Below are 25,381 nucleotides of genomic sequence, written 5' to 3'. Positions count from 1 at the left end.
AGTTGTAAAATGTGCTCCTCTTCTAATTGGTGTTAATATTTTATCAGTTTGGTAAGGGGATATCGTTCAGTTAAAGATTTATTTTCGAAAATCCCCAGATGATAACAATCTCATCCTGTAACTTACGAGAAAAGGTTATATTTTTTTAAATTTTATTAATTTATTTCAGGGGCGTCGCCAGCCTTTACAATCACAGGGGGCTCAACTAAAAAAAATTTTTTGCGGGCCTTCTACCGGGTTTTATATTAATATATTATACTTTTTAAAAATTTGCTAACTCTGAATAATTTTTCTGAATTTATATTTTGTCATTTATTATATTACTAGTAGATAGCCCGTCAAAAATGACGGGGAATGAGACTTTTCTTCTTATATTTATGCTAGATGTTACCTGTTATTTGAAAATTATATCCAATTTAATTCTTTTTACCCCCTCCCCTCTTCAGGCCAGGTTCAATCTATTAAAACTAAGACTAAATACTATGGTTTGAGTAAGAATAAATTTAAAGCTTTTACTTGACAATACCAATATGTTAAATTTAATATTTAATATTAAAAAAAAATTCCCAGGTAAAGTACAAAGTCATAATAATTTTAAAAAATTCATCTAAGCTGAATGAAAGATCATAATAATTTTGGTAGTTGAGAACTGAAATAAAACATTTAAATAATCATAATGTATTAAAAAATACAATAAAAATTATTTCAAGGGCCTTGGTTTTTTGATCAGGCCGAGCCCAGGCCTGCAAAATAATTTGTTTTAGGCCAATGTCTGACCCATAGTTAATAATAAAAAAATTATCAAACGTCCAAGCTCATAATTTTCCCCAAGCCCAGCCTAATATAATTTATAAAAAATATTTCCCAAGCCCAGTCCAACTCATAATAATTTTATAAAAAATTTTCTCAAGCCTGTCCAACTAATAGTAATTTTCAAAATTTTTTCCCAAACCTGGAGATAGGTAAATCTCTAAAAACCATATCAATTCTTTATTCTATCTTAACCCAGCTCACCAGGCCAACCCATTTAGACTAAGAGTGAATACTATTTTTTGAATAAAATAATATTTAATTAGCTTTTACCTGAGGGCCATATAAATATTCTGTGTTAAATATTACACCTATGCCTAATATTAAAAAAATTCCCAAGCCAGGTCCACGCACTTGGGAAAATTTTCTTAAACCTGCCAAAGACCATAATAATTTTGGTAGTTGAGAACTGAAATAAAATATATAAAAAGTCACAATGCATTTAAAAATACAATCAGAATATGAAAGTTGCATGGGCCTTGGTTTTTGATCAGGCCTGGCCATGTCTTCAAAAGAAATTTCCAGGCCAATTTCTAGCACATATTTAAAATTTTTGAAAAATGTTTAGCAAGCTACGTCCAGTGAAAAATATTTCCCAAGCCCAGGAAAACTCAGAATAATTATTTTTTTCCTTGGATCCTGAAAAAATATAAGAGGTTTATAAGAATTAAATCTGTCTAATATATGTATATATTAATAAATGAAGGGGAAATATCTGATTTACCTATCATTATATGAAATTCATGAATACACATTAAAGTACCATGCTGAAAATATGTTCATCCTAATTTAAATTTTAAACAAACCGCCACCTTTCCAAATGATTTATTATTTAGTTACAAATTATAAAATTAAATTTAAGAAATTGATATTAAATTACAATAGAAAAAATAAAAAGATATTTTAAGTTATCAAATAACAGGAGGCTAACTACAATCATAGTCAAATTATATATAAGTTAAACAAAAATGTTATACATTTCATCAAAAATGTTATAATAAGTTATGAATAACATACATTCTACAATTATGAAGTTATGGGAAAATATACAACACTATGTTATAATAGTTTGAATTATTTAATGGTAATTGAAGTATTAGTAAGTGGACAATTTTTACAAAATTATTTAATTCTTTATTTTATTCTTCAAAATATTACACTACTAATAATCTCTGCAATTTCTCTTGGAATATCTGTCAATTTTTTCTTAAACCATACAATAAATATATTACAATAACTCAGATCGTAACATTAAAAGGTGCTGGAAAATAAGGCTCTACTATATGTCATACAATATATATGGTTGAAAGAAAATATTGATGATATTACCAAATATTCTGAGTCAATTTTAAAATTGACAACAAATGTAAAATATTAAAAGACAAAAATATAAAATAGTTTTTTATTTTACTAATCTAAAAATTGACATCTCGGAACAGTATTATTTTATATATGCATATAAAATTAACTGAATCATACCTTAATGAAATTGCTATCCCTATGTCTAATGATTCTGTATATTATGTTACTATTATTTGTTATTTATTATTGAATAATAGCTAGATCAAGATAATGCCAACAAAGAAAATGAAAACCCTATAGTTATTAATAAAAATATTCCTATTCCCACTCTTAAAAGATATTATATAATTTCTATTATAATTTTATTATAACTCAAATATAATAATTTATATATATTTTATGGAAAAATTATCTTTCAAAATAAAAGTTATTATTAGTTTTCCAACTGTTTATTAAATATTGATATAATTATTTACAACATATATTTATTTATTAAGTATATAAATAAAATTTAAATATAACCATTATCAAATAATAAGTTCATATAAAGTTTAATAAAAGGTAATATATAATAATAAATAGAATTTAATATTTACATATCTTTTAATAAATAACTAATAATTCTATCATATCAAACATTTTGAATATTTTAATTTTTTTAAAACTTAAATGTGTCCAAAATGTTGTTATTAATGTAAAAATTTTAAGGATTTTTTTAAAACATTTTGGATGCAGCTTAAAATAAAATTTTAGTTAATTATTATTCAATAAATTTTTTGGATTTAAAGAAAAGTTACTTGGAGAATAGAATAATATTTCTTAAAATTATAAAAATAAAATTTGGTATCTCCATTTGGAATAATAATAAAAATGATTATTTTAGAAAGGAACTATTAAATATACACATGAATTTCATATAAAACCTACACTTATCATAAAAAATTATTTAAATGCTTTTAAGACCTTCATAAATACTCTTTAAACTTCTCCCTTAACAATCAATCTTAATTGCTATGATGTATATCTAATAAATTAAGACCCTGGATACAAAAATTTTCATGGCTCAGTTATATATTTTTCATTTTATCAGACTTTAGATTTTTATAAGTAAATTTATACCCTATTTTTTTGTGACATAATAATTTACTATGTTATTTATATATATATTATTTTATATAGATAAGAATAACAATAAATTCTCATATACCTAGGAATCTTAACTTATAATGTTTTGCTTCTGGACTGGTATTTTTCATAAGATAAGGTTTCATAGTTTTTTTAAGGTGTTTGATATTGGTTTTTCTAACTCTAAAATAATTAAAAATTATTTATTAATATTAAAAATTTACTTTGATATAAAGTGCTTACCATCGAGCCAGGTCAAAATATTTTTGTGCAATCTAAAAATATATTAATATATCTAAATTTATAATACCTTCTCCCAATGTTCTCTACCTCTGGAATGATGGTAACAAAGCATTTCGCTTATTCTGCTTTTTAACTTTGTTTGTTTTTTCTTATATTGGTAGTTGGGTTTTGTTGAAGAATCTAATAAAAATAATATAATTATAAAAAACCTAAAAAAATTATACTTGGTTGCTGGATATCATTGCTTTGATATGTGAAGTGAATGAAATGGTAAGTGTATGAATGCTGAGCTTGGTAAGGTGATTACTTTTGGACCGATTATGCTATAATCATTTTTATTGGACAAATATGTTTTAAAAGAAAACTATTGGCTAAATTTGATTGACCTTTTTTGAGGATTATTATAATAGATGTATACAAAATAAACTAGCATATAAATAATTAAAACAATATAAGACATTTCTAAAAATATTATTTTTTAATATAAAATCGATTCATTACAGTATAAAATATTTTAGATTGCTTATATAAAAAAAATTAGCGTCTCAAGAATTACAAGTGATAAAAAAGGTTAATTAATTTACACATATGCCCCAATTGATAATGGTTTTTAAAAACTACATAAATTAGCAACTTACATTGACAAAAGTTAAGAAACTAATATAACACTCTATTATCATTTTTAGACAATGTTTTATAGAATAGACTAATAAGGAAAAATTAATAGCTAACCAAATCAATAATTCTCGGAGAAGAGAATATAAACGACCAATCCAAATTATAAAACTATATCGTGGTTAGAACTTCCTCTTAAATGACATGATAGAAGCTAGATAAGTAATTGAGAAATGTGAAATATTAAATTTCTAAAAGATTATCTTCCATTTTTAATGATATATAAACGACTACACGTTAACCATTATTGCTTTCAAAATATGCAATAATATGCTCTCAGCAGCTGTAACAATAATCTTAAATTACATAGCCAGCACAAATAATAGATGCTTGTTAATTTGCAGTCGTAGCCATGACACTCACAATATTAACTTATATCAGAATTTATTATGCTAGATAAATGGATAAAACAAAAACAGTAAAAATCTTTAGAAGAAATTATGCAAATGTATTGAAGCCTTAAGTTATTTACAAGGCAGGGATGCCATAATAGAAATGAAACATTTTGTAACTATAAAATAAGAACCAGAGTGATATATTATATGATAAAAGAAATTAATTAAGAGTTTATATATTATTGTACCACCTCTGTTGGTATATTATATCTTAAAATAGTAGCAGTTTGTAATAATATCAAAAATATACTAATATTAAAAATTTAACTCAAAACAGTTTTTCAAATAAGAAAAAATTAGCTTTCCTAAAAACACGTAAAAAAGAGAAGAAAAGTTATCTAATTTATTACACCCATTATGGGATAAATAATAAGATGTTAAATTTTTAAAATAATTTATAAATAAAGAGATGGCGTTAGATATTTGAAAACAATTTATTAATTATATTTACTATCAAAGCATTTATTAGTAAAATTTATTAAAATATTAACTGTAATATATTAGGTTAATGATGCTTGGTACCTTAAGGTACCATCTATCAAATTTGAATTTTGTTCATTTTTCATTTGGATAGGCACTAGCAAATATATTTATAATATATATTTGAAAAATCGTGATTTTTGGAAAGCCTCTATGACCTAGTAGGCAAGAGCTTGGTTTACTTATCCTATGCTCCCGGGTTCGAATCCTGGGAATGATCATGTTTTTTTTCTTATTCTAACTTGGTGGTTCCATCCTTGGGGGATGATATATAGAAGGCCGGACTCGACCACGTGATTCCGTATTAATATATTAAATAATAAGGGTCTTATTACATTTTAATAAATTTTGGTCGGTATTTAGCAAATTAGATTGGTATTTAAAATATTTCCATACATTCACTTGGTAGTGAGTATCATTAACAAGATATGAAAGAGAACAGGATCTACGATGCATATAGGAAATTAAAGTACTTCTGCAAATCCAGTTGCTTTGTGAAACTTCCTATGATTGTCTTAGCAAATGGGAAAACCATAACGGACCAAGATGAGCAAATGGCACTGTGGCTGGATCATTATATGTCGATTTTTGACTCCCGCAAGGCTACTCCTTTAACTACTGTGAATTCTCACACTATTATATCCCCGGCTGGTTTCTCTTCAAATGAAATCTCGAATATCGTAAAGAAACTACGGAACAATAGAGCTCCGGGTTTGGATAACATTACTGCTGAATATTTAAAAATATCCCCGAACCTAATCTCTTCTTTTCTCTTGCTCTCTTTAACAAAATTTGGGAAAGTGGGAATACTCCGACAGAATGGAATAAATCTCTCCTGTGCAATTTCCCGAAAATTAAGGAACCTAAGAAATTCGCGGACTATCGGGCAGTAGCTCTGACCTCCTGCGTATCGAAAGTCTTTATGACACTCATCAAGAATAGGATCTTAACTTCACCCCTTCTTCTTTCTAAATATATCTGTGCATATAGGCCAAATAAAAACATTTTGGAACCTATTTTATCGCTGAAAATAATTATGCAAAAGTGCTGGAAATATAGGATTCCGTCTTATTACACTTTTATTGACTTTAGTAGGGCCTTTGATAATGTAGACCATAACGCCTTATGGGTAGCACTATCAGAGTGTGGTATCGAACAAAATATTATCTCCATCTTAAGGAATCATTATTCCAAATTAACTTCATGTTTTAAAACAAACGATAAAATATCACCCTTCTTCAAGATAAAAAAGGGAGTAAAACAAGGTTGTACTTTATCACCACTTCTCTTTAACATCATAATAAATAAAGTCATAAAGGAGGTAAATGCTGCTGCAGACTTGGCTGACTTTGGGTCTAATGAAAATTTTCACTTTGTTAATAAGATCGTTTCGTATGCCGACGATATTGTTATAATATCAAAAAATATTGAAGAGACTGTATGTCTGATCTACCCTATCGAAACCATAAGCCTCAGAGTTGGTTTAAAAATTAATTTTAATAAAACGGTTATTCTTTCCTCGCCAAATACACCACCGCTCCAAAATCTTTTGGTAGGCGGGAACGTTATCAAAAAAGTAGATAATATCAAATACCTGGGTGTGATGCTCAATAACAAGGGGGAATGTAAAGAGGAAATGAAGATTAGAACGCAAAAAGCCAAAAGAGCGTTCTATATGTACATGAAAATCTGGAAGTCGAAGGAAATATCGGTTTTTACGAGGTTGAGGCTTTTCAACTCTGCTATTATCCCCATTTTATTATATGGAAGTGACATATGGGAAGTTAACAAGACGGACTTAAGACGTATCCAATCCTTTATAAATAATTGTCTGAGAACCATAAATGGTATTTTTTATCCCAAAGTCATCTCTAACTCTAACCTCTGGAGGAAATCTAGCCACACTCCGATAAATATTACGTTAAAAAAACGTCGGATACAGTTCCTAGCCCATATAATAAGAAATTCAGATCACAACCTTGTACATTATGCTATCGTTTGGTTATATACACATAAAGGGAAACAGTATACTAAATATAAATCGTTATGGTATTACAAAGCTATAAAAGACGTGATGGAGCTGAATGTAAACATGAAACAATTTATAAAGCTTAATAATTGCAAAAGGTCTATCAGAAAACTCTTTCGCATCAAAGATAGATATTTTAGATGAAAATTAAATTTGTTCCTAGAGATCTCTAGTTCAAATACCTTTTTCTTACTTTTCTTCCTCGATTTCTCTTGTGGATTTATTCCTCTTGAAAGTATATTTCTTTTTTACCTCTAAAATAAATAAACTTACAATAAAGCTTTTTAAGTTAAATTTTCCACCTCCCACCTTTAAAGTAATTAACTTTAAAAGCAGTTCTTGGGTGTAGGCTATTTTTTGGTCCCTCTCTTTTCCTCTAAGCCTATAGACGTTTTAATAACATTTCTTCGGAATTGTTGTGCGTACAAGTACGTGCGGCTTGCCCACAAACGTGTGGAGGGCTCCTCATATTTTTTCCCCCCTTAAATTAATAAATTCCAATTAGATGGAAATGAGGAAAACCTAGCGTTGCTCTGTTGTATATTCAACGTTAGAGGGCGAATGCGCTATATATCACGTATCACGTAAATATAAATAATATAGTTGATTAGTGATTTTGAACTCGGTTAATTACAATATTAAATTTGTTAATTTTCAATTAATATTTATTTAATTAGGGTTATATAATAATTTAAATAATAAAAGTCAATAAAGCTTCAACTGTTAATGCTAAATTAATATTTAGTAAGTGATATTAATATTATATTTTTAACACAGAATTTGATTGCAAGCTGACATAGTGAAAATATAATTTATAAGTATTAATCTAATCTAATAATTAAAATTGTATTCATTTAAGAATAATTTAGATAGACTTATTAATTTTTAAATTATAAAATTAAATCTATATATTACTCAATATAGAATTATAAAAGAAATCATTTAGTGGGCAATCAAAAAAATTTATTTTTAGTTCAAGGGGATATTAAAGAGCCATTAAAAAAAATTTTTTGCTTCAGGGGGCTATTCAAATTTTTTAGAAGGCTCGAGCCCCTGCGCTACCCTTAGCGAAGCCACTGATTTATTTAAAGTTTCATCAATTTTACGTTTCAACGCCAAAATATTAATAAAATTTTATTAAATAAATTTTAATATATTATTAGTAATTTTTTATGTTGATTAGCATGATTTAAATAAAAATTTATTACTAAATGTTTAAAGTTTGTAAAAATTAAGGTTAAAGTTCAAAAAATAAGGAATTAAAAAATAATTATATATTAATTAAAAGAGTAATTTAAATGTTCAATAAAAAATCATAGGAACACCCAGAGTTGGGCAGTACCGCGAATACATGTATCTAAGATACAAGATACAAGATCCTTTTGTATCTTGTACTCAGTATCTTATTGACATTTTTAATAAGATACTAGTATCTGTATCTAAGATCCTTTATTTTGAAAAGAATCTTGTATCTTTTTCATTTTCTTTAAAAAGATACAGATACAGATTCTTTTTAATATTAATATTTAAAACATTTACATATCACACAATATAACTTTATTTTCTTCGTGAAATCTTGTATTATTTTCTGCTATTTAAATATATTGATAACCAAAATTAGTTGGAAATTTTACAGATCACAAAGATAGATAGTTTAAAAATAACAACACCAAAACTAAATAAGTAAAGGTTATATTTTATATGTAATATTTTTTAGTTTGTAGAATGTTTAACATTTATAGTAGTGAAGATGAAATTATGGAGATATGTTCTCCTGAATCAAATCCGAATCTTAAAATTCTAGATGGAAAATTTTATAAAGTAATTTATGTGAAAAAGGACAAGGTACAAGCCGAATGTCAAAATTGCACAAGTAAAAAAGTTATTAAAGGTTGAACAAACTCCTCTACAAACTTTGTTAAACATATTAAAGTATATTATACATTTTTATTTTATAATTATTAACATAATAATACCTATACTTAAGTCCCTCTTAGATAATTGTTATTAAATTTTTTTATAGAAGATGGTTGATTATCAAATTAAAATCATTTTGGATATATAATTTTTAGAGGTGTACCGATACCACCTTTTAGAGGTCAATCCGATCCTATATTCAATTGATATCCCGATTACCGATCCGATATCATATCTAATTTTGTATTCTGTAAAGATACTAATGGTTTTAATTTTTAATATACTTTTTATTAGTATAACAACTATAATTTAACTATACCATAACTTATGTCATTTAAATATATTATAATGATCAGTTATAGTTTATATTCAATTCAATTGTAATTCTAAAAGTATATAAAATATTTTTATTGTTAAATCACTTTTATATAACAAGTAATAACATTAATCTATATACATATTAATTAATAAACAATTATATTATGAAATTTGAAATAAATATTTAAAATAATATTTAACATTAATATAGCGAAGATTTCTTTTTAGTAATACCAATATTTCCAATTTATCAGAGGTCAGCTTGCGGCGATATTAACTGCCAATATCACCAGCTCACTAAAAACAGATTCTGAAGAGATTATCGCATACTTTTATAAACAGAATGCGCAAAAAAATAACAATATGGTAGAATGTTTATTAATTAAATATTATTATTAAAAAAATATACATAAAAATGGATTTCGATTTTATTTATAAAAATAAATGATTTTAGATATAACTATTTTTTTAAACTTTATAACATTTTATTTTTGTTAAAGAAGCCATTTTTATATCGGATCAAATTTTATAATATTGACCGATAATTGATATTTTGAAATGGGTGAAATATCGGTTCGATAAAAAATATCGGCACATCTTAAATATATTTTATATTTAATTATTTTAGCAAGTTCTTATTAGAGGAAATATTTAAGCTACAATTGATATATAACATTAGATAATTTTAAAAGGCTCTTAATAAAATAATTATAATAAGGTAGAATTTAACTTTATTAGTTACTTTTATTTATTTATGATATAAGTAAAATTATATTACAGTATTTATCTACAAAATTTAATTAATTTAAAATGCATTAAAAAAAATTGTTATATATTTAATAATTAAATTAGTGTTGTTAAAAAGTCGAGTTCATCCGACTCCGACTCAGAGTCTGAAGTGGTTAGTTGTGAACTCGAGTCGTGAACTTGAGTCGTGAACTCAAGTCGACTCAAGTCGTGAACTCAAGTCGACTCAAGTCGTGAACTCAAGTCGACTCAGGTCGTGAACGCCAGTCAACTCGAGTCATGCACTCAAGTCGATTTGAGTCGAGAACATGAGTTTTCCATTTGAGTCGAGAACTTAAGTCGACTAGAGGACGAATATTTCGAATAGGTATTGTATAATATTTTGTTAAAATTAATTTGTGGTTTTCATGCAAAATTTGAAGCAAAATTTGAATTGATAAGAATTTAAAATCTTCTTTTTTAATTAATATTTTTGTTAAATCTTTTAGTTGAAATAGGTTTATTTTTATCATTTTTGTAAAATTATCTATTTTTTTAATATATTAAAAGAACTAGTTTAAATAATTTATAAATATTTGTATTAAATTTTTATGTTATTTATAATATATTAATGTGACAAATGTCATGTTATTTTTTAACATTTTTGAAATTTTTGGTACTAAGGGTAAAAATATAATTTATATTATAAATATGTTAAACTATAAATTCAATGATGATGTTCCTTTGTAAAAATGACAAATATCATAATCTGTATTTTAAAACATATTAGTTTATTTTTGACGCTATAATGGGTAAAAATATAGATTGTAAATATGTTAAATTAAAATTTCAGTTAATATTTTCCCTAGATAAGTGACAATTGTCATAATCGTTATTTTTAAAGTTTTGAAATTTTTTGATGCAAATAAGTAAAAATATAGGCTGTAAATAATACGTTTAATTTAAAATACAGTGAAAATGTACCATAGATATGTGACAATTGTCAAAATCGTTATTTTTAAAATTTTGTGAAATTTTTTAAAGCAAATGGGTAAAATATATATTGTAAACATGTTAAATTAAAATTTCAGTGAAGATATATCATAGAAAAGAGACAATTGTCATAATCGTTATTTCTAAAGTTTTTTGAATTTTTTTGACGCAAATAGGTAAAAATATAGATTGTAAATATGTTAAATTAAAATTTCAGCGAAGATTTCCCCTAGATAAGTGACAATTGTCATAATCGTTATTTTTAAAGTTTTTTGAAATTTCTTGACGCAAATAAGTAAAAATATAGGCTGTAAATAATACGTTTAATTTAAAATTCAGTGAAGATGTACCATAGATATGTGACAATTGTAAAAATCGTTATTTTTAAAATTTTGTGAAATTTTTTAAAGCAAATGGGTAAAATATATATTGTAAACATGTTAAATTAAAATTTCAGTGAAGATATACCATAGAAAAGAGACAATTGTCATAATCGTTATTTCTAAAGTTTTTTGAATTTTTTTGACGCAAATAGGTAAAAATATAGATTGTTAATATGTTAAATTAAAATTACAGCGAAGATTTCCCCTAGATAAGTGACAATTGTCATAATCGTTATTTTTAAAGTTTTTTGAAATTTTTTGACGCAAAAAATTATAAATATAGGCTGTAAATACGTTTAATTTAAAATTCAGTGAAGATGTACCATAGATATGTGACAATTGTCATAATCGTTATTTTTAAAATTTTGTAAAATTTTTTAAAGCAAATGGGTAAAATATATATTGTAAACCTGTTAAACTAAAATTTCAATGGAGATCTACCATAGATAAGTGACAATTATCATTTTTAATTTTTTATCTAATTCTCAACTCCCTTTTGAAATTATTTTAATATATATATATTTTGAAATTATCACATTACTCGTATCCATTATTTTTAAATTAGGTTAATATGATTTTGTTGGGAAACACTTAAACCTCTGGGCAGATGATAATAGTATCATATATGTTAAATTTTTTGAGCCAACCGGAATGGAGTTGAACTAGAAAGATGCATCAATATAAACATGATATTTTTGGGAACAAATTTAAAAATATTTTTTCTTTAATCTTTTAAATCAATTTTAGATCTTAAAAACTACTATTTGGATATATCTAGTAAAATACGCCCCCCTCTGATTATACTATTCATATAAAAAATCTATTTATATTGTTATCATCTAAATCAGTCATATATATGAATTTTTATTTATTAAAATTTCTATGTAAACAATAATTTTATAATGAAATAGGTTATATAAATAAGGATTTAAAATATTACATTATTTAACAATGTACGATTAAGCTTTATAATTAAAATATCATCAAGTATATCTTTGTCTAATCTTGTCCTTAGAGAGGTATAAATCTGCATCTTATTTTTTTTATTTTGCATTTTATATAAAAAAAAAATTTTGTAATTTTTAATTTTAAGTTTAACTTTCTTGTTTTTTCCTTTTATTTTTATTTTCACTTGTTTATTATATTTTGAAATATAAAATCAGGAAAATAATGTTATATAAAATAAAAAAAATGAATAAAATAATTGTTTTATAATAAAACCCCCATTTATAAATTTGGGCGGGATACATTTATTTAATGTTTTTTTTATTTATATTTATAAAAAATCAAATGTTATATGAAGATATAAAAAATGCATTTTCTTTTCGTTTTTCCCATTGTCTCTCTCTCTCCCTCCTTTATTTATTTTATATTTAATTTTAACTTGGGAATGAAATTATTTAAACAAAAAATAAATATTTTTATTATGGAATTAATTTTTGGGGGAAAAAAAAGGGAGGGGAATAGAATTGTTATTTTTTTCATTGATAGAGAAAAAAAATTTTTTTAAAAAAATATTAAATCAAGGAAGGAGGGGGAGGGGTATTTTTAAGAACAAAATTATTATACATACTTTTAATATTATATATATTTTTTATTATATTTTATTCTTAATTTAATTAAATATCATGAGCATGAGATATTATATATCTCTTAAAAAATTTTCTCTATGTAGGGGAGACCGGGGTAAAGCGATTGACGGGGTAAAAATGTTAACGCGAATAACTTTTTAACCCTTGAGCACAAAGATTTTAAATTTGGTGTGAAGAACAGTGATTATTACCCAACCTTGTCGTTGATAGCTAAAGATTTCCTGGCACAACAAACGACAAGCGCCAAGTGAGAGAGTCTTTAGCAAGGCAGTAGACTTTTAGACAAAGGCGAAATAGGATGGCTTATATCTCAACTAATTATATATCATATTGTAAGTAAAAATATTCTCTAAAGGGCTATCAAAAAATAATAAAAATTGGCGCCAAATTGAGTCTTTAACATTCGGTTTACCTATAATGCTTTACCTGTATTTTTAAGCAAAAAGGGAGTTTGTTTTCAATGATATAATAAAATATATATTTATTAAATAATGTGATCAAGATTTCCATTAGTGTTGTTAAACGGCTATTTTTGAGCCGATTTTTAAAAACGGCTAAATCAATATTTTAACCCGAAAACAATTGTCTAAGCATCGAGTTTTCGATAATGTCTAAACCTTTGTGCCATCTATCCGGATCTGGACCTTGGGTCTGAACGCCGGGTCTGTGCTCGGGGTTCGTGCTCAGAGCTGGTTTTGTCGATATTTTATACCCAAACCCCGGGTCTGGGCTCTACACAACCAACCAATTAACAACACTACTTATGCAGGCAAAAATAATTTTTATGTAAATAGGAAAATATCAAGTGCAGAAAAGGCTAATTTTATGTAATATTAAAGAACTTTTCATTCACTTTAGAGAGACTCATAACGAAATACAGTTAGGTCTGAGTAGATTTGCTTTCTTACGACGTAAAAACTGTGTTTTAGCAGGTGGTCCAGGTATACACATACCATGTGTATCTGCACATTACATTAAAATTTTAAGCTTATTTTAATAGGTGGAAAATTTAAACAGCTAACAAACAATATTGGTCATTATAATTATCCTGTGTAAAAACAGAGCAAATAAATTAATTAATAATAACTAATATGAAATATTCGTCCTCTAGTCGACTCAATTTTATATTTCGTATTCATGGTGTCAAGTTGAAAGTCTACAGTAAATAAATGTAAAAAATAGATCACAAATATCTTAATTAATAAAATTTGAAATATTCGTCCTCTAGTCGACTCACGTTCATATAAGTATAACTTATCGTCCTCTAGTCGACTCAAGTATATAATTCCTATTTGCAACTAAAGTTGGAAGTCTAAAATAAAAAAAGTAATAAACAACAAATATCTTAATTAATAATAACTAATTTGAAATATTCGTCCTCTAGTCGAATCAAGTTCATAGAACTATTTGTCCTCTAGTTGACTAAAGTATATTATTCCTATTTAAATCTCAAGTTGGAAGTCTAAAATAAAAAAATGTAAAAAACAGAACAAATCTTAATTATTAATAATTAATTTGAAATATTCGTCCTCTAGTCGACGACTCAAGTTTATAAAAATATTCGTTCTCTAGTCGACTCAAGTATATAGACTTGAGTTCACGACTTGAGTCGACTTGAGTTCACGACTTAAGTCGACTTGAGTTCACGACTTGAGTTCACGACTTGAACGACTTGAGTTCACGACTTGAGTTCACGACTTGAGTCGACCTGAGTTCACGACTTGAGTCCTGAGTTCACGACTTGAGTCCCTGAGTTCACGACTCGAGTCGACTTGAGTTCACGACTCGAGTTCATAACTCAAGTCAGTTTGGGTCTATTTTTTCGACCCAAAACTTAGACTCAGTTTTCGACTAAGTCGACTCGACTCAGTCGAGTAACAACACTAAATTAAATAATATAATGTTGTACATAATTTTTATATTTTTTATATAATTAATGATTTTGCAAGAAATTTATTAAAAAAATTTGAAAAGAGATTTAAATGATATTTATATATATATATGATATTACAAATGCAAGAATTAATAAGTCATACTAGAAAATAAAACTAATTTAAAAAATACAAAAATATCACAAACAAGTAATGATAAATACTTATAAAATGAAAAAAATAAAACTAGTATTATTTTTTTTAGAGATGCCATTTAGCCATATACTCCGAATATAAGCTATATTTAAAACAACACAAAAAATAACCTGCAAATTCTAATAAATCATTTGATTTAATTTTTTTTCTTATTTGCACATTTTCAACTCCCATTAAATATAATACTCTCCCTTCCCTGTTTAGCTATTAATGGACAAAAATTAATATTAAAATCCTGGTTATTATAATTAATTCATCAATAAATATTTATTAATTATTATATGTGTAATACTATGTTCTTCACAAATAACTAATAAAAATTGTATTTTATAAACTATTCTAATTTAATTGGTAATGATAATTTGAAAGTATCTTGTATTTAAGATACTCTAATTTAGTAAAAGATACAAGTATCTTTTATATTGTATCTTTTTGATATTTTGAACAAGATACTAGTATCTGTATCTAAGATTCATTTTTTTATAAAGAATCTGTATCTGTATCTAGATTCTTTTTCCGGAGGACCTGCCCAACTTTGGGAACACCTTTGCAATAAGATTAACTAAAGAAATAATTTACTATAAAATCAAAATAAAATATGTGAAATACCAAAATTACTTTTATTGTTTTAAGTTTTGCAAAAATATCAGTATCTGCAACTAAGATCATTTTTTACAAGAATTTGAATATATATCTAGATTCTTTTTAGTATCAGGAAATTAACTTATACTTCCATATCATGAAAAAAAATAATTATGTGGCATATTGTTGATTAAAGTGTTAGAATTGAAACTCATATTATGAAAGCTCAAAATAAACAACATTTTTTATATTTTGTTCCCAATCAATTCTCACATCATAAAAAAATGTCATTTACCTATTTTTACAAATCTTTGGAACAAATTCTCATTTGAAATGAGCATATATTAAAAAATATAAACTTTAAACTAAACTTTAATTTATTTAATATAAATCAACTGAATATCTATAAAATATCAAAATAATCTTATAAAAAGTCATTTTTAAATATAATACATAATTGAAAGATAAAATGATTCTTGTTTAAATAATTATTGAGCGTCATAGCAAAGCAAGAATTTTTATATATTCCTTTATATGAGAAAAATGTCCTTCACATCTGATATCAGTAGATTTAAAAGAAATATGAAATAATTTTAATCAGCGCCTTTTAGCAAAATCTAAACTGGAAACTCTAAATATTTTTAGGACGCATGATAGAGATGTTTAAAATATACTTTATATATGTTATAGAATGGTAATCTTTATTTAATTTAATAGTTAATTTTCTCTTTTCCAAAAAATATTTATAAAAATAAATAAATATTTTCTTACTAAGTTTTACTAATTATGCAAAAGGGATTTACATTATAAAAAATTGAGAAAATAATTGGAAAATTAAATTATTTAATATCATTCTTTCAAACCTCCTTCATTAAATTGTCCAGCCTCTAACTGGGTGCAAACCCCCTTCCAAAACCTTTGCCTACCCAACTATAAAATCCCCGTCGCCTTCGGCGGCAGTGTCTCCCTATTATTACTTTTACCTTTTTAATTTATTGATATCTCTTATCAGAGAATTTATAAAGGATAACTTAAATTAATCTATCTCTACTACCAACTATCGATACTTTATGAATATAAATAATTTATTTTTTAGATAATAAATTCAATTAAAACCTCCATTATTTACAATCAGTGGCGTAGCTACGGGGGTGGTTTTCGGGTTTGGACCCCTCCCAGAGCAAATTTTTTTTTGAGATTATACGTTCAAAAGACTTAAAAGTGATTTTATATGAATTATATTTTTCTGGTTTTGATGTTTGTGGAAGGATATTATATTACTATTGAAATTATTCTGGATAGTATTATTATAAAATCATTGAGAATAATCTACTAAATTATAATAACATATTATTGATGCATTTAAAAAATATATTTAATATATATTATAGAAGATATGGTTATGATTTGTAAGATAAACCCGGCCGAAGGCCGAGCAAAAGGGCCGAAGGCCCGTTAAAGGGGGTCTGGGGGGCGAAGCCCCTCAGCTTTTATATGTATGGACCCCCTCTAAGGAAAATTTCTAGCTACGTCACTGTTTACAATGATTTAATTATTATGGCATTATGAGCTTGCTGAATCTAAATTTAAATTACATTTAAAAGGATAGCAGAAAGTTTCATTTGGAAAACAATGTGCATGATTGTTTGCAATATATAGATTTGGTCGATGAATTGTATTATAATATTCTATGATAAAAATTTTAATTTTTACAGCAATAAATTTTGTCCTATTTCATTTCAAAATTTAATAGATAACCCCCTAAAAAATTTTACACGCATTAAAGCAGCCTACCCCCTACCCCCCTAAAAAATAGGATGCAAACTGTTCCTACCTCTCCCACTCATGTAGACGCTGAAATAGTCACATTCTACATCCAGATCCTATAAAAAAAATCCTTGTAAAAAATAAGGATATTTGATTGTTTTCAAATCACAAATTTCTTTCTATTCAAAATTAATATAGATATTCAACTGATTTTTTTTTTAAAAAAAATATAAATCCTTTTTAAATGGGAATTTATTAGAAAGAATGGAAAAATTGGTATAGCGACATTTTTTCAAATGAAAATAGATGGCGGACAGTTTGAGCCTCTATCGGCCAAATCTCAAGGCTTCATAATATTATTTTAGCTAAAATTTTAATCGGGCCGTTTTTAAAAATTAACCTAAATTGGGCAGCACGAGCCCTCATAATGCGAGTGTCTGTTCGAAAACAACGGCTAACCTTGTATTTAAACCATAATTCCAGCTCTAAGAAATATTATCGAAAAGCCGATTACAACTATATATTATAGTTTATTATCTATTTATTTATATACCGAGGGAATATAAAATAAATATAAAAAGATAACCACCATTAAGAAACATGAAATCGTGTTCTCTAAACTAATCACTGCCAATTCAATTCTTTAATGACAGTATAAAATGTCTTCTTTATTTTCGATGATTTAAAATCCTAGATATGCGATATTCAATTATTTTTAATTCAAGAAAAATATTTAAAAACCAAGCAAAAATTGAAGAATCACTTCCTATTATATCACAATATTTTGTTAAAGATAATAAAAAGGTTAAATCGGATTTATTAGATTTGGAGAACAAATTGCAAAGAATTAATTATCCATACAGTTCAAACAATCAAAACAAAATACAAAACTATTCTAATACAAATATAAAATCTTATAGCCAAAATTCAATTTACAATTCATTGATATTAGATCATTTAAAAAATATTCAATTTGAAAATTTATCGGAAAGAGAAATATCAAAACTTTTGATATACAAACGCAAGCTAATTGAAGCTGACCTAAACTTATATTTTGGATTGCCTGATGCCAAAGTTAAAATTTCAAGTGTGCCCTGTTATGGATGTGGTGCCTTTTTGCAATGTAAGGATGACACTTTGGCTGGATATGTGCCTAGTAATCTTTTTAAATCTAAAACTAATTTAGGAGATATTTTATGCCAAAGGTAATTATATTTTTTAAAAGAATAAACATCAAAATATTTTAGATGTAGTTTGCTGACACATTTTAATTATCCAATTAATGTAAGGGTTGATCATGAAAAATATTCAAAGACTTTGCATCACATTAAAAATGAAGATGGATTAGTACTTTTATTATTAGATATATTTGATATTAATCATTCAATAAAACATGGTTTTGATAAATTAATCTTAATTTTATTTCATAAATTTATTTAGATATATTGGAGATCATAGGACAAAATAAATATTTTTATATTATCGGTAATAAAATAGATCTTTTGCCAAAAGATTCATCAAATTGGCTAAGAAGAGTTAAAACAATTTTAAAAAAGGAAGTCTTGAATACTTTAAGTAATTAAGAAAATATTTTAACAAATCAAACTCACATTAAATATAATATACATTATGAAATAAAAGATTTAGATGTGGAAAAATTAATGGGAATTTCTTTGATTAGTGCCAAATCTGGTTATGGAGTTGAAAATCTAATTACAAAATTACAAACTTTATATAACATTAATGGTAATACAATTTATAATTATATAACACAATTAATGATTTGTTATTTTTTACTTAAATAATTAAGAATGATAGTAAGAATAATTTAATTATCTCAAATATTTATATCACTGTAATTTATTTACTTTTATAGCACAATCTTAACGATAATAATTTTTTAAATATCAGGAAATGTATACTTAATTGGCTGTGCAAATGTTGGAAAATCTACATTATTTAACACCCTTTTACATTCAGATTATAGTAGAGGTCATGCTAATGAAATAATTAATAGAGCCACTACTTCAACTTGGCCTGGTATGATTATTATGATAATGAAATCTATGTAATAATTTTTATGATATTGAGATATTCATTACTTGTATTTAAGTTATATTAAGATTTATTTAAGCAATCACCCTCTTATGGTGCAAATTCTGCATAAGCTCTGATAGAAACAAATAACAATATTTTAGGGCTAAGTAATCACTCACACCTAAGGCAGGGCAGCCTTTGGTATGGGATTGCAAGTTACACTTGTATAGAAACATCTACCAAATCAAATGCCTTATACATACCATTGATACAGCTCAGACTTCAAAACACATATGCTGCTTTGAAAAATTACAATTCTTGCCATTGGTTACAATGAAAGTTTCCAGTTACACATATTTTTAAAAAGATTTTGGCTGTTAAAATTTTGAAATATGGGTTCTGGACCTTAATATTAATGCAGTTCTAATGATTATATGTTCCATCCAAACTGTTAAACTCAAATTTTTTTTAAACCAAAATGAAGTAGAAAATTTTATACAAAAATTTATTATTATTTTTAGGCCCAATATTGCCCAAATTTTTAAAATCATGCCACAACCCTGGGTTTTGGCTTACAGCTCTTTTATAGAGATTTGGGATGCCTTAATGATAGTAAGTAACCCTCTTATCTCATCAAAATGTTTGCAGGAAAATTTATCAATAGACATAGGCAAAACTTAAATGTTATATTTTTCAAATTATTAAGATAATTTTTCAACATTTGATGTAGAAGCTGTAGCTTGTCCTTCATAATATTACATAAAAATCTTTAAATATCAAAAAATTTCATCATTATCAGCTATATAGTGTTGTTATTTAGGCCAATTCATAAAAATAACTCAATATATATCCAGAAAAAATATTACGCAAGCTTAATGATTTTGTTTGTAGATGACCCAATGATTTAGGACATCTATTAAAATCTGGAGGTGTAGGCAATATTTTTCTGGCAAAAATATTGAGTTTATTGTTTTTAAAAATCTGCTCAAACAAGCCATTTAACAACACTACATCATATCTTATTCTATTTTATTAATATTTAACAAGGTATTTTTGATTGATTTATAATTTATAGGGACTACTTTGAACATGCTAAATTTTCCCCTCAACAAACCTTCTACATGGAAGTTAGCTGCGAGAAATCGAAGACTGAATTATATTTCAAAATTTAAAAAATATATTCAATCAGGAATTTATGAACCGAATTCTCAATTTTCTCAAACAAATGTGAACCCGTATTATGACAAATTAATATGTATAATAAAATAATCAATTTTCTTGACCATTTATATTTTAGCAGAGGCTTTAACAGTGTCCAAATCTTACGATTCTTCTCCCAGCATTGAAACAGAACTAGATTCATTAGTGCCAAGTGATATAGCTTCTTTGATAAACAGTTCAGCTAGATCTATCAAAAAGTATTCGAAAGAACCAAATTCAGATAATAATATAGACCCAAAAAACACCATTTCTAATCTATCTTCTGATCACCGGCTTATCAGATACAGAAATCAACATTTGGAAAAGATATCAAATCTCAAACATAGTAGCACAACAATGCGCCAGAATTATATGAGAGCAGGAAAGCGATTGTATGACACACCAGGCTTAGTTAACAATGATCAAGTATGTTTTTCACTTCTTTATATTACTTGGGCGCCTTAAAATAATTTTGGACTCTAGTAAGAGATTGATTTTTACAATTTCTGTTAACCTTAATCATCAGGACGATAATAAAAAAATTAGTAGTGCGATTATTTTAGACTTAATTCATTACAATTTATCAATAACATAAGGCAAAAGCATGTTAAAATTGTTTTTAGAAACCGGATATTAATAAAATAGAACCATATGTCCCCAATCTTCTCAAGTTTACCTGGTTCTAATCACTTTTCTCCACTTTTTACGATCACTGGCATCGCTATTAGACCCATCATTCTCATTCGTTATTATCTTCATCTGCATCATCTTTGGAAATGCACCTCTTCACCCAATTATCTTTGGTAACGTGCCCAAACCACCTCAGTCTATTTCTTATCATCACTCCAGTCGTTTTCTATTCCAATCCTTTCTCTCAACTCGTTACCTGTTTTTCTTTCTTTCAGAGATTTCCCACATATTCATGTCATCTACGTTCATGCCCAAGTTTTGCCATCGTCGATGCTCTTCTCATACAGCCTACAGACTCCTTTCAATTTCGGAGTTATAAACTATGTTTTTATTTGTTAAAATAGATGACATCTCTTTCTTCCATGCATACTCTTGCTACATCACCACCTCCACCTTCGATCACACCCAAATTACATAAATTTATCACTTTTTTTCATAGTTCTAAGCATAAAAAAGAAAATTAAGTTGGGAATCTCTATTCATATAATTGGCAAAAATTAATATCCAAGTTTGAACAAAAAAAAATAAATTGGAAGGTTTTCTAATATGTGTCTTTTCACATTTAAAAAATATCTTATTTAGTCAGAGGATAGTATAAATAAAAATTTCCTAGCGGAGAATTTAATAGAGATCTAGAAATGAATAAGTGAGTCAAGGAATTTATAGATTGATTTAAAGGATGAACTTAAAGAAAGGATTCCCTTAATTCCCACATGTGAATTAAGAACCAAGGTTTAGATATTCCTATTTGGCATGGGAAAGTACACATTCCTTCTTTACACCCCCCCCCCCCCTAATTTGAAACTTTTTATTTAAAATTTATTAACTATCTTCATTAATTTATGCCATCACAATGTATGTAACTTATTCATTATTCCTAGAAGAAAAATAGTTTTAGTTAGGGGAAAAGTACATATTCCTTCTTTACACCCCCCTCCCTCCCCTCCCACTATACCATCACAATTAGGCCTACAAAAAACGAATCGAATAATTGCGCTATTCGTATTCGTACGAATAATTTAAATCATTATTCGTTTCGATTCGAAAATTTTTATAAAGCTTATAAATAATATATAATTTTTTTGCAAAAAAATTATAAACAGATATAATGTTTTAAGATGACATTTTTAAGGATTCTCTCAACAACAATTTACAGAAAATAAACGAAATAAAACCAAATGATTTCATATAACGTTATCCAAACAAATTGGCAAAAAACGTCCGATTTATAGAATTGCTTATAAAAAATATTTAATATTTTTTCAATCTAATATACAAATTTTATTAAAATATTCTGAAAATATACAATAATTTCATTTTATAAACATCAAAATATAATACACAAAAAATATAATTATAGTATATCTGAATTTGTTAATAACCAATTTTTTAAACATAACGTCTTTCTTATAGTATCCTCTTTCAGAGACATCATATTCTTAAGTTCCTGGCAGATAAATAACTAAATTTTGACTAGTTCTTATTCTTTGATTAGGAAAATTCTTTTCCCATTTAGTAACCTTATTTTTTATCAAATTTTAAAGTAAATCATCTAATTCAGATAGTGTATCATAATCACTATCATAAAATCTTCATCACTATTAATTACATTGCCATAATCACTAACAATAATATTTTGAAGTTTTAATTGCAGTGGCTTAGCTAGGAATCTTAACACCAAAAATGATTAAATAAAGAGAAAGTATCAAAATAAAATAATTATATTTTTGTTTACTTTGGGTTTGGGGCTTTTCCTTTTCTTCCATTAAAATTTGACAGCAATTAATATAAGTTATGGATTTGATAAAGATAATAGGAAATAAAATAAAATGAAATAATATCCACTATAATTACTTCTTTTTTTTTATTATACTTACAACAATTTACAAATACAAATAAAATATTTGCGAAAAATTACGAATATTTATATATAAATAGTTTCGAATAATACGAATAATTTTCCTTATTATTCATATTCGGCTATTCGTATTCGTAAAATACGAATCGAATCGAATTTCGAATAACAAATAATTCGTTTTAGGCCTAATCACAATATATGTAACTTATTCATGATTGTACTAAAATTTATTTAATTGTGAAAAAAAATTTTTTTTTAAAGAAAATATCTTGTTTATCATGAACTATTTTAGATTTTGAATTTATTAACTTTTGACGAAATTATTCACGTGATACCAAAAGTAACCGTAAATCCTCGTACTTGCATTCTTACCCCTGGCATGTCGTTATTGGTTGCGGGTCTCGCTCGGATTGATTATTTACAAGTTACATTCTTTTTTTTCTAAGGAAATTTAAAGTTAATTAATTTTATTTTTTAGGGGCAGGAATCCATATTTTTAACAATGTTTGTTTCTCAAGATCTTCCTTTAAATGTTGTCGAAACTTCCAAGGCCGAGACATTTTATGCCGAAAATTTGAGAAATTTTAGTCTCAAGGTAAAATTTTAAATATATTGAACATTAGAGATCTGTAAAAGTAGGCCTGGCCCAAACCCGGCCCGAACGGGCTTCGGGCCGGGCCTAATATTTTTTAAGAAAATCCGGGCCGGGTCAGGCCTTAAAATTTTTTTAAAATATATCTAAATTTATCAATTTTATGTTGAATTTTTTTTGTAAAATAAAAATATGTGATTTTATTTATAGAAAGTAGACGCCATATAACATATATCGTTTATTTTGAGTAATTATAAAAATTAATTTCTATATTTAAATAAATTCGGGCCAGGAAAACTTTATAAAAAAAAATTTCGGGCAGGGCCGGGCTTGAAAAATTAGACCCGATGCAGATCACTATTTAACATGTAAATAGTACATATTAATCATTAAAAAAATTTTTTTTAAATAGGTACCTACAGGTTCTAATGAACGACTGTTGGAATTCCCTCCGTTAACCTCGAAAGATTTTGAGATTAATGGCGATGATAAATGGAAAAGCTCTGCCGATATTTTATTATCATCACTCGGTAAACAAAAGCAATATCTTTGATCAGTTTATTTTAAAAAAAATAAATTGTCTTAAAATTATTGTGAGTCGAATTATCTTTCCACTTTAATCAGAGATGCACATACACCTTTACTCGTTAGAAGTGCTCTCAGCTGAAATCGACAATTTACTATTTAAAAATAATTATTTATTATGAATATTTTTATACAAATTATTTTTCGAAAGATGACATATTTGACGAGGTAAATCATAAGATAACAATTGATTAATTTAATTTTGAGTTTGTTTAATTTATATAATTTTTTTTTACAATAATAAGTTCTATTGATGTCAATCTTTTGACATGGGGTAAAAGAGGTAAGTTATTGGCCTCGGTATCGATGCATCTTTACATTTTATTAATACCCGATTTTACCTTTCATTTTATATTTTATGCAATAAAAAAAAATTCTTTTATTTCTTTCAAATTACTATTACCAGGCTGGGCTTCATTTACCACGGATCAAAATAACATGGCTACGATAAGGGCCTATACCCCAGCAGGCAAAGGATTGGGTCTAAGAAAACCGGCTCTTTTACCATTCGCCGTTAATAAACGGGGCGGGTTGAGTAAAGTACCGAATGTATATCACACGCTTCCTTTCGAAAAATGGACCACTTAATATTCCAAAAATGCCCGTTATACCATGTATTCGTATTGCTATATGGAAGTATCTTTGGCGATTACGCCTTCATTGAATTATATTAATATAATATATTTTTTTAAAAAAATACACATAAATATTTATAATTGTGAAATGTAAATATGCCACGAAAAATATTTTGATATGATGTTTTTTTTATTATTCTATATAAATTTTCATATTAAATAATAACTTGCTCACAGATTAATAATTTATATTAATATATTTAGATTAAATCGCGGTTGCAAGGGTAAAGTTTTTTTAAAATAAAAATTGGGTTGGGCGAAGTCAAATTCAATTTGTAATAGATTAATTTTGGTAATTGAATTGCTAAACCCGACCTCCAGTTTCAATTTTGGACATTTTTTTAAAACAAAATCAGTCTT

The 25,381-nt window shown here is 26.3% G+C and overlaps 1 protein-coding gene and 1 long non-coding RNA gene across 2 annotated transcripts; one reads left to right on the top strand and one right to left on the bottom strand.

Annotated features, from left to right (window-relative positions):
• Positions 1-3,025: 3,025 nt before the first annotated feature.
• Positions 3,026-3,845, bottom strand: LOC135927317 (uncharacterized). Its single transcript, XR_010572036.1, has 4 exons — positions 3,705-3,845; positions 3,548-3,660; positions 3,462-3,512; positions 3,026-3,420 (listed from the first exon to the last, which is right to left on the bottom strand). It is a non-coding gene; the product is annotated as an uncharacterized LOC135927317 (long non-coding RNA).
• Positions 3,846-5,458: 1,613 nt separating this feature from the next.
• Positions 5,459-25,210, top strand: LOC135927008 (uncharacterized). The gene is made up of 13 exons (XM_065462943.1): positions 5,459-5,830; positions 5,890-7,157; positions 18,150-18,629; positions 18,672-18,820; positions 18,865-18,999; positions 19,066-19,170; positions 19,336-19,464; positions 20,537-20,716; positions 20,759-21,087; positions 23,502-23,633; positions 23,688-23,804; positions 24,214-24,331; positions 24,793-25,210. Exons 1-13 carry the CDS (start codon positions 5,459-5,461, stop codon positions 24,972-24,974), a joined length of 3,696 nt encoding a protein of 1,231 aa, XP_065319015.1. The 3' UTR covers positions 24,975-25,210.
• The last annotated feature ends 171 nt before the right edge of the window (positions 25,211-25,381 follow it).

Source organism: Gordionus sp. m RMFG-2023, chromosome 3, assembly GCF_954871325.1.
Source record: "Gordionus sp. m RMFG-2023 chromosome 3, tfGorSpeb1-WG-v2, whole genome shotgun sequence".
NCBI classification, from domain to species: Eukaryota; Metazoa; Nematomorpha; class Gordioida; order Chordodea; family Parachordodidae; genus Gordionus; species Gordionus sp. m RMFG-2023.
Note: the sequence above shows the minus strand (reverse complement) of the source record. Positions and strands in the feature narration are given on the sequence as shown.

Excerpts from the sequence above, each read along its gene's own strand:
- LOC135927008 (XM_065462943.1), top strand. The coding sequence starts at position 5,459 with ATGAAAGAGAACAGGATCTACGATGCATATAGGAAATTAAAGTACTTC. Across the intron at positions 5,831-5,889 it reads CTTTAACAAAATTTGGGAAA|GAACCTAAGAAATTCGCGGA; the intron begins GTGGGAATACTC and ends CCGAAAATTAAG. Across the intron at positions 19,465-20,536 it reads CACTACTTCAACTTGGCCTG|GGACTACTTTGAACATGCTA; the intron begins GTATGATTATTA and ends TATAATTTATAG.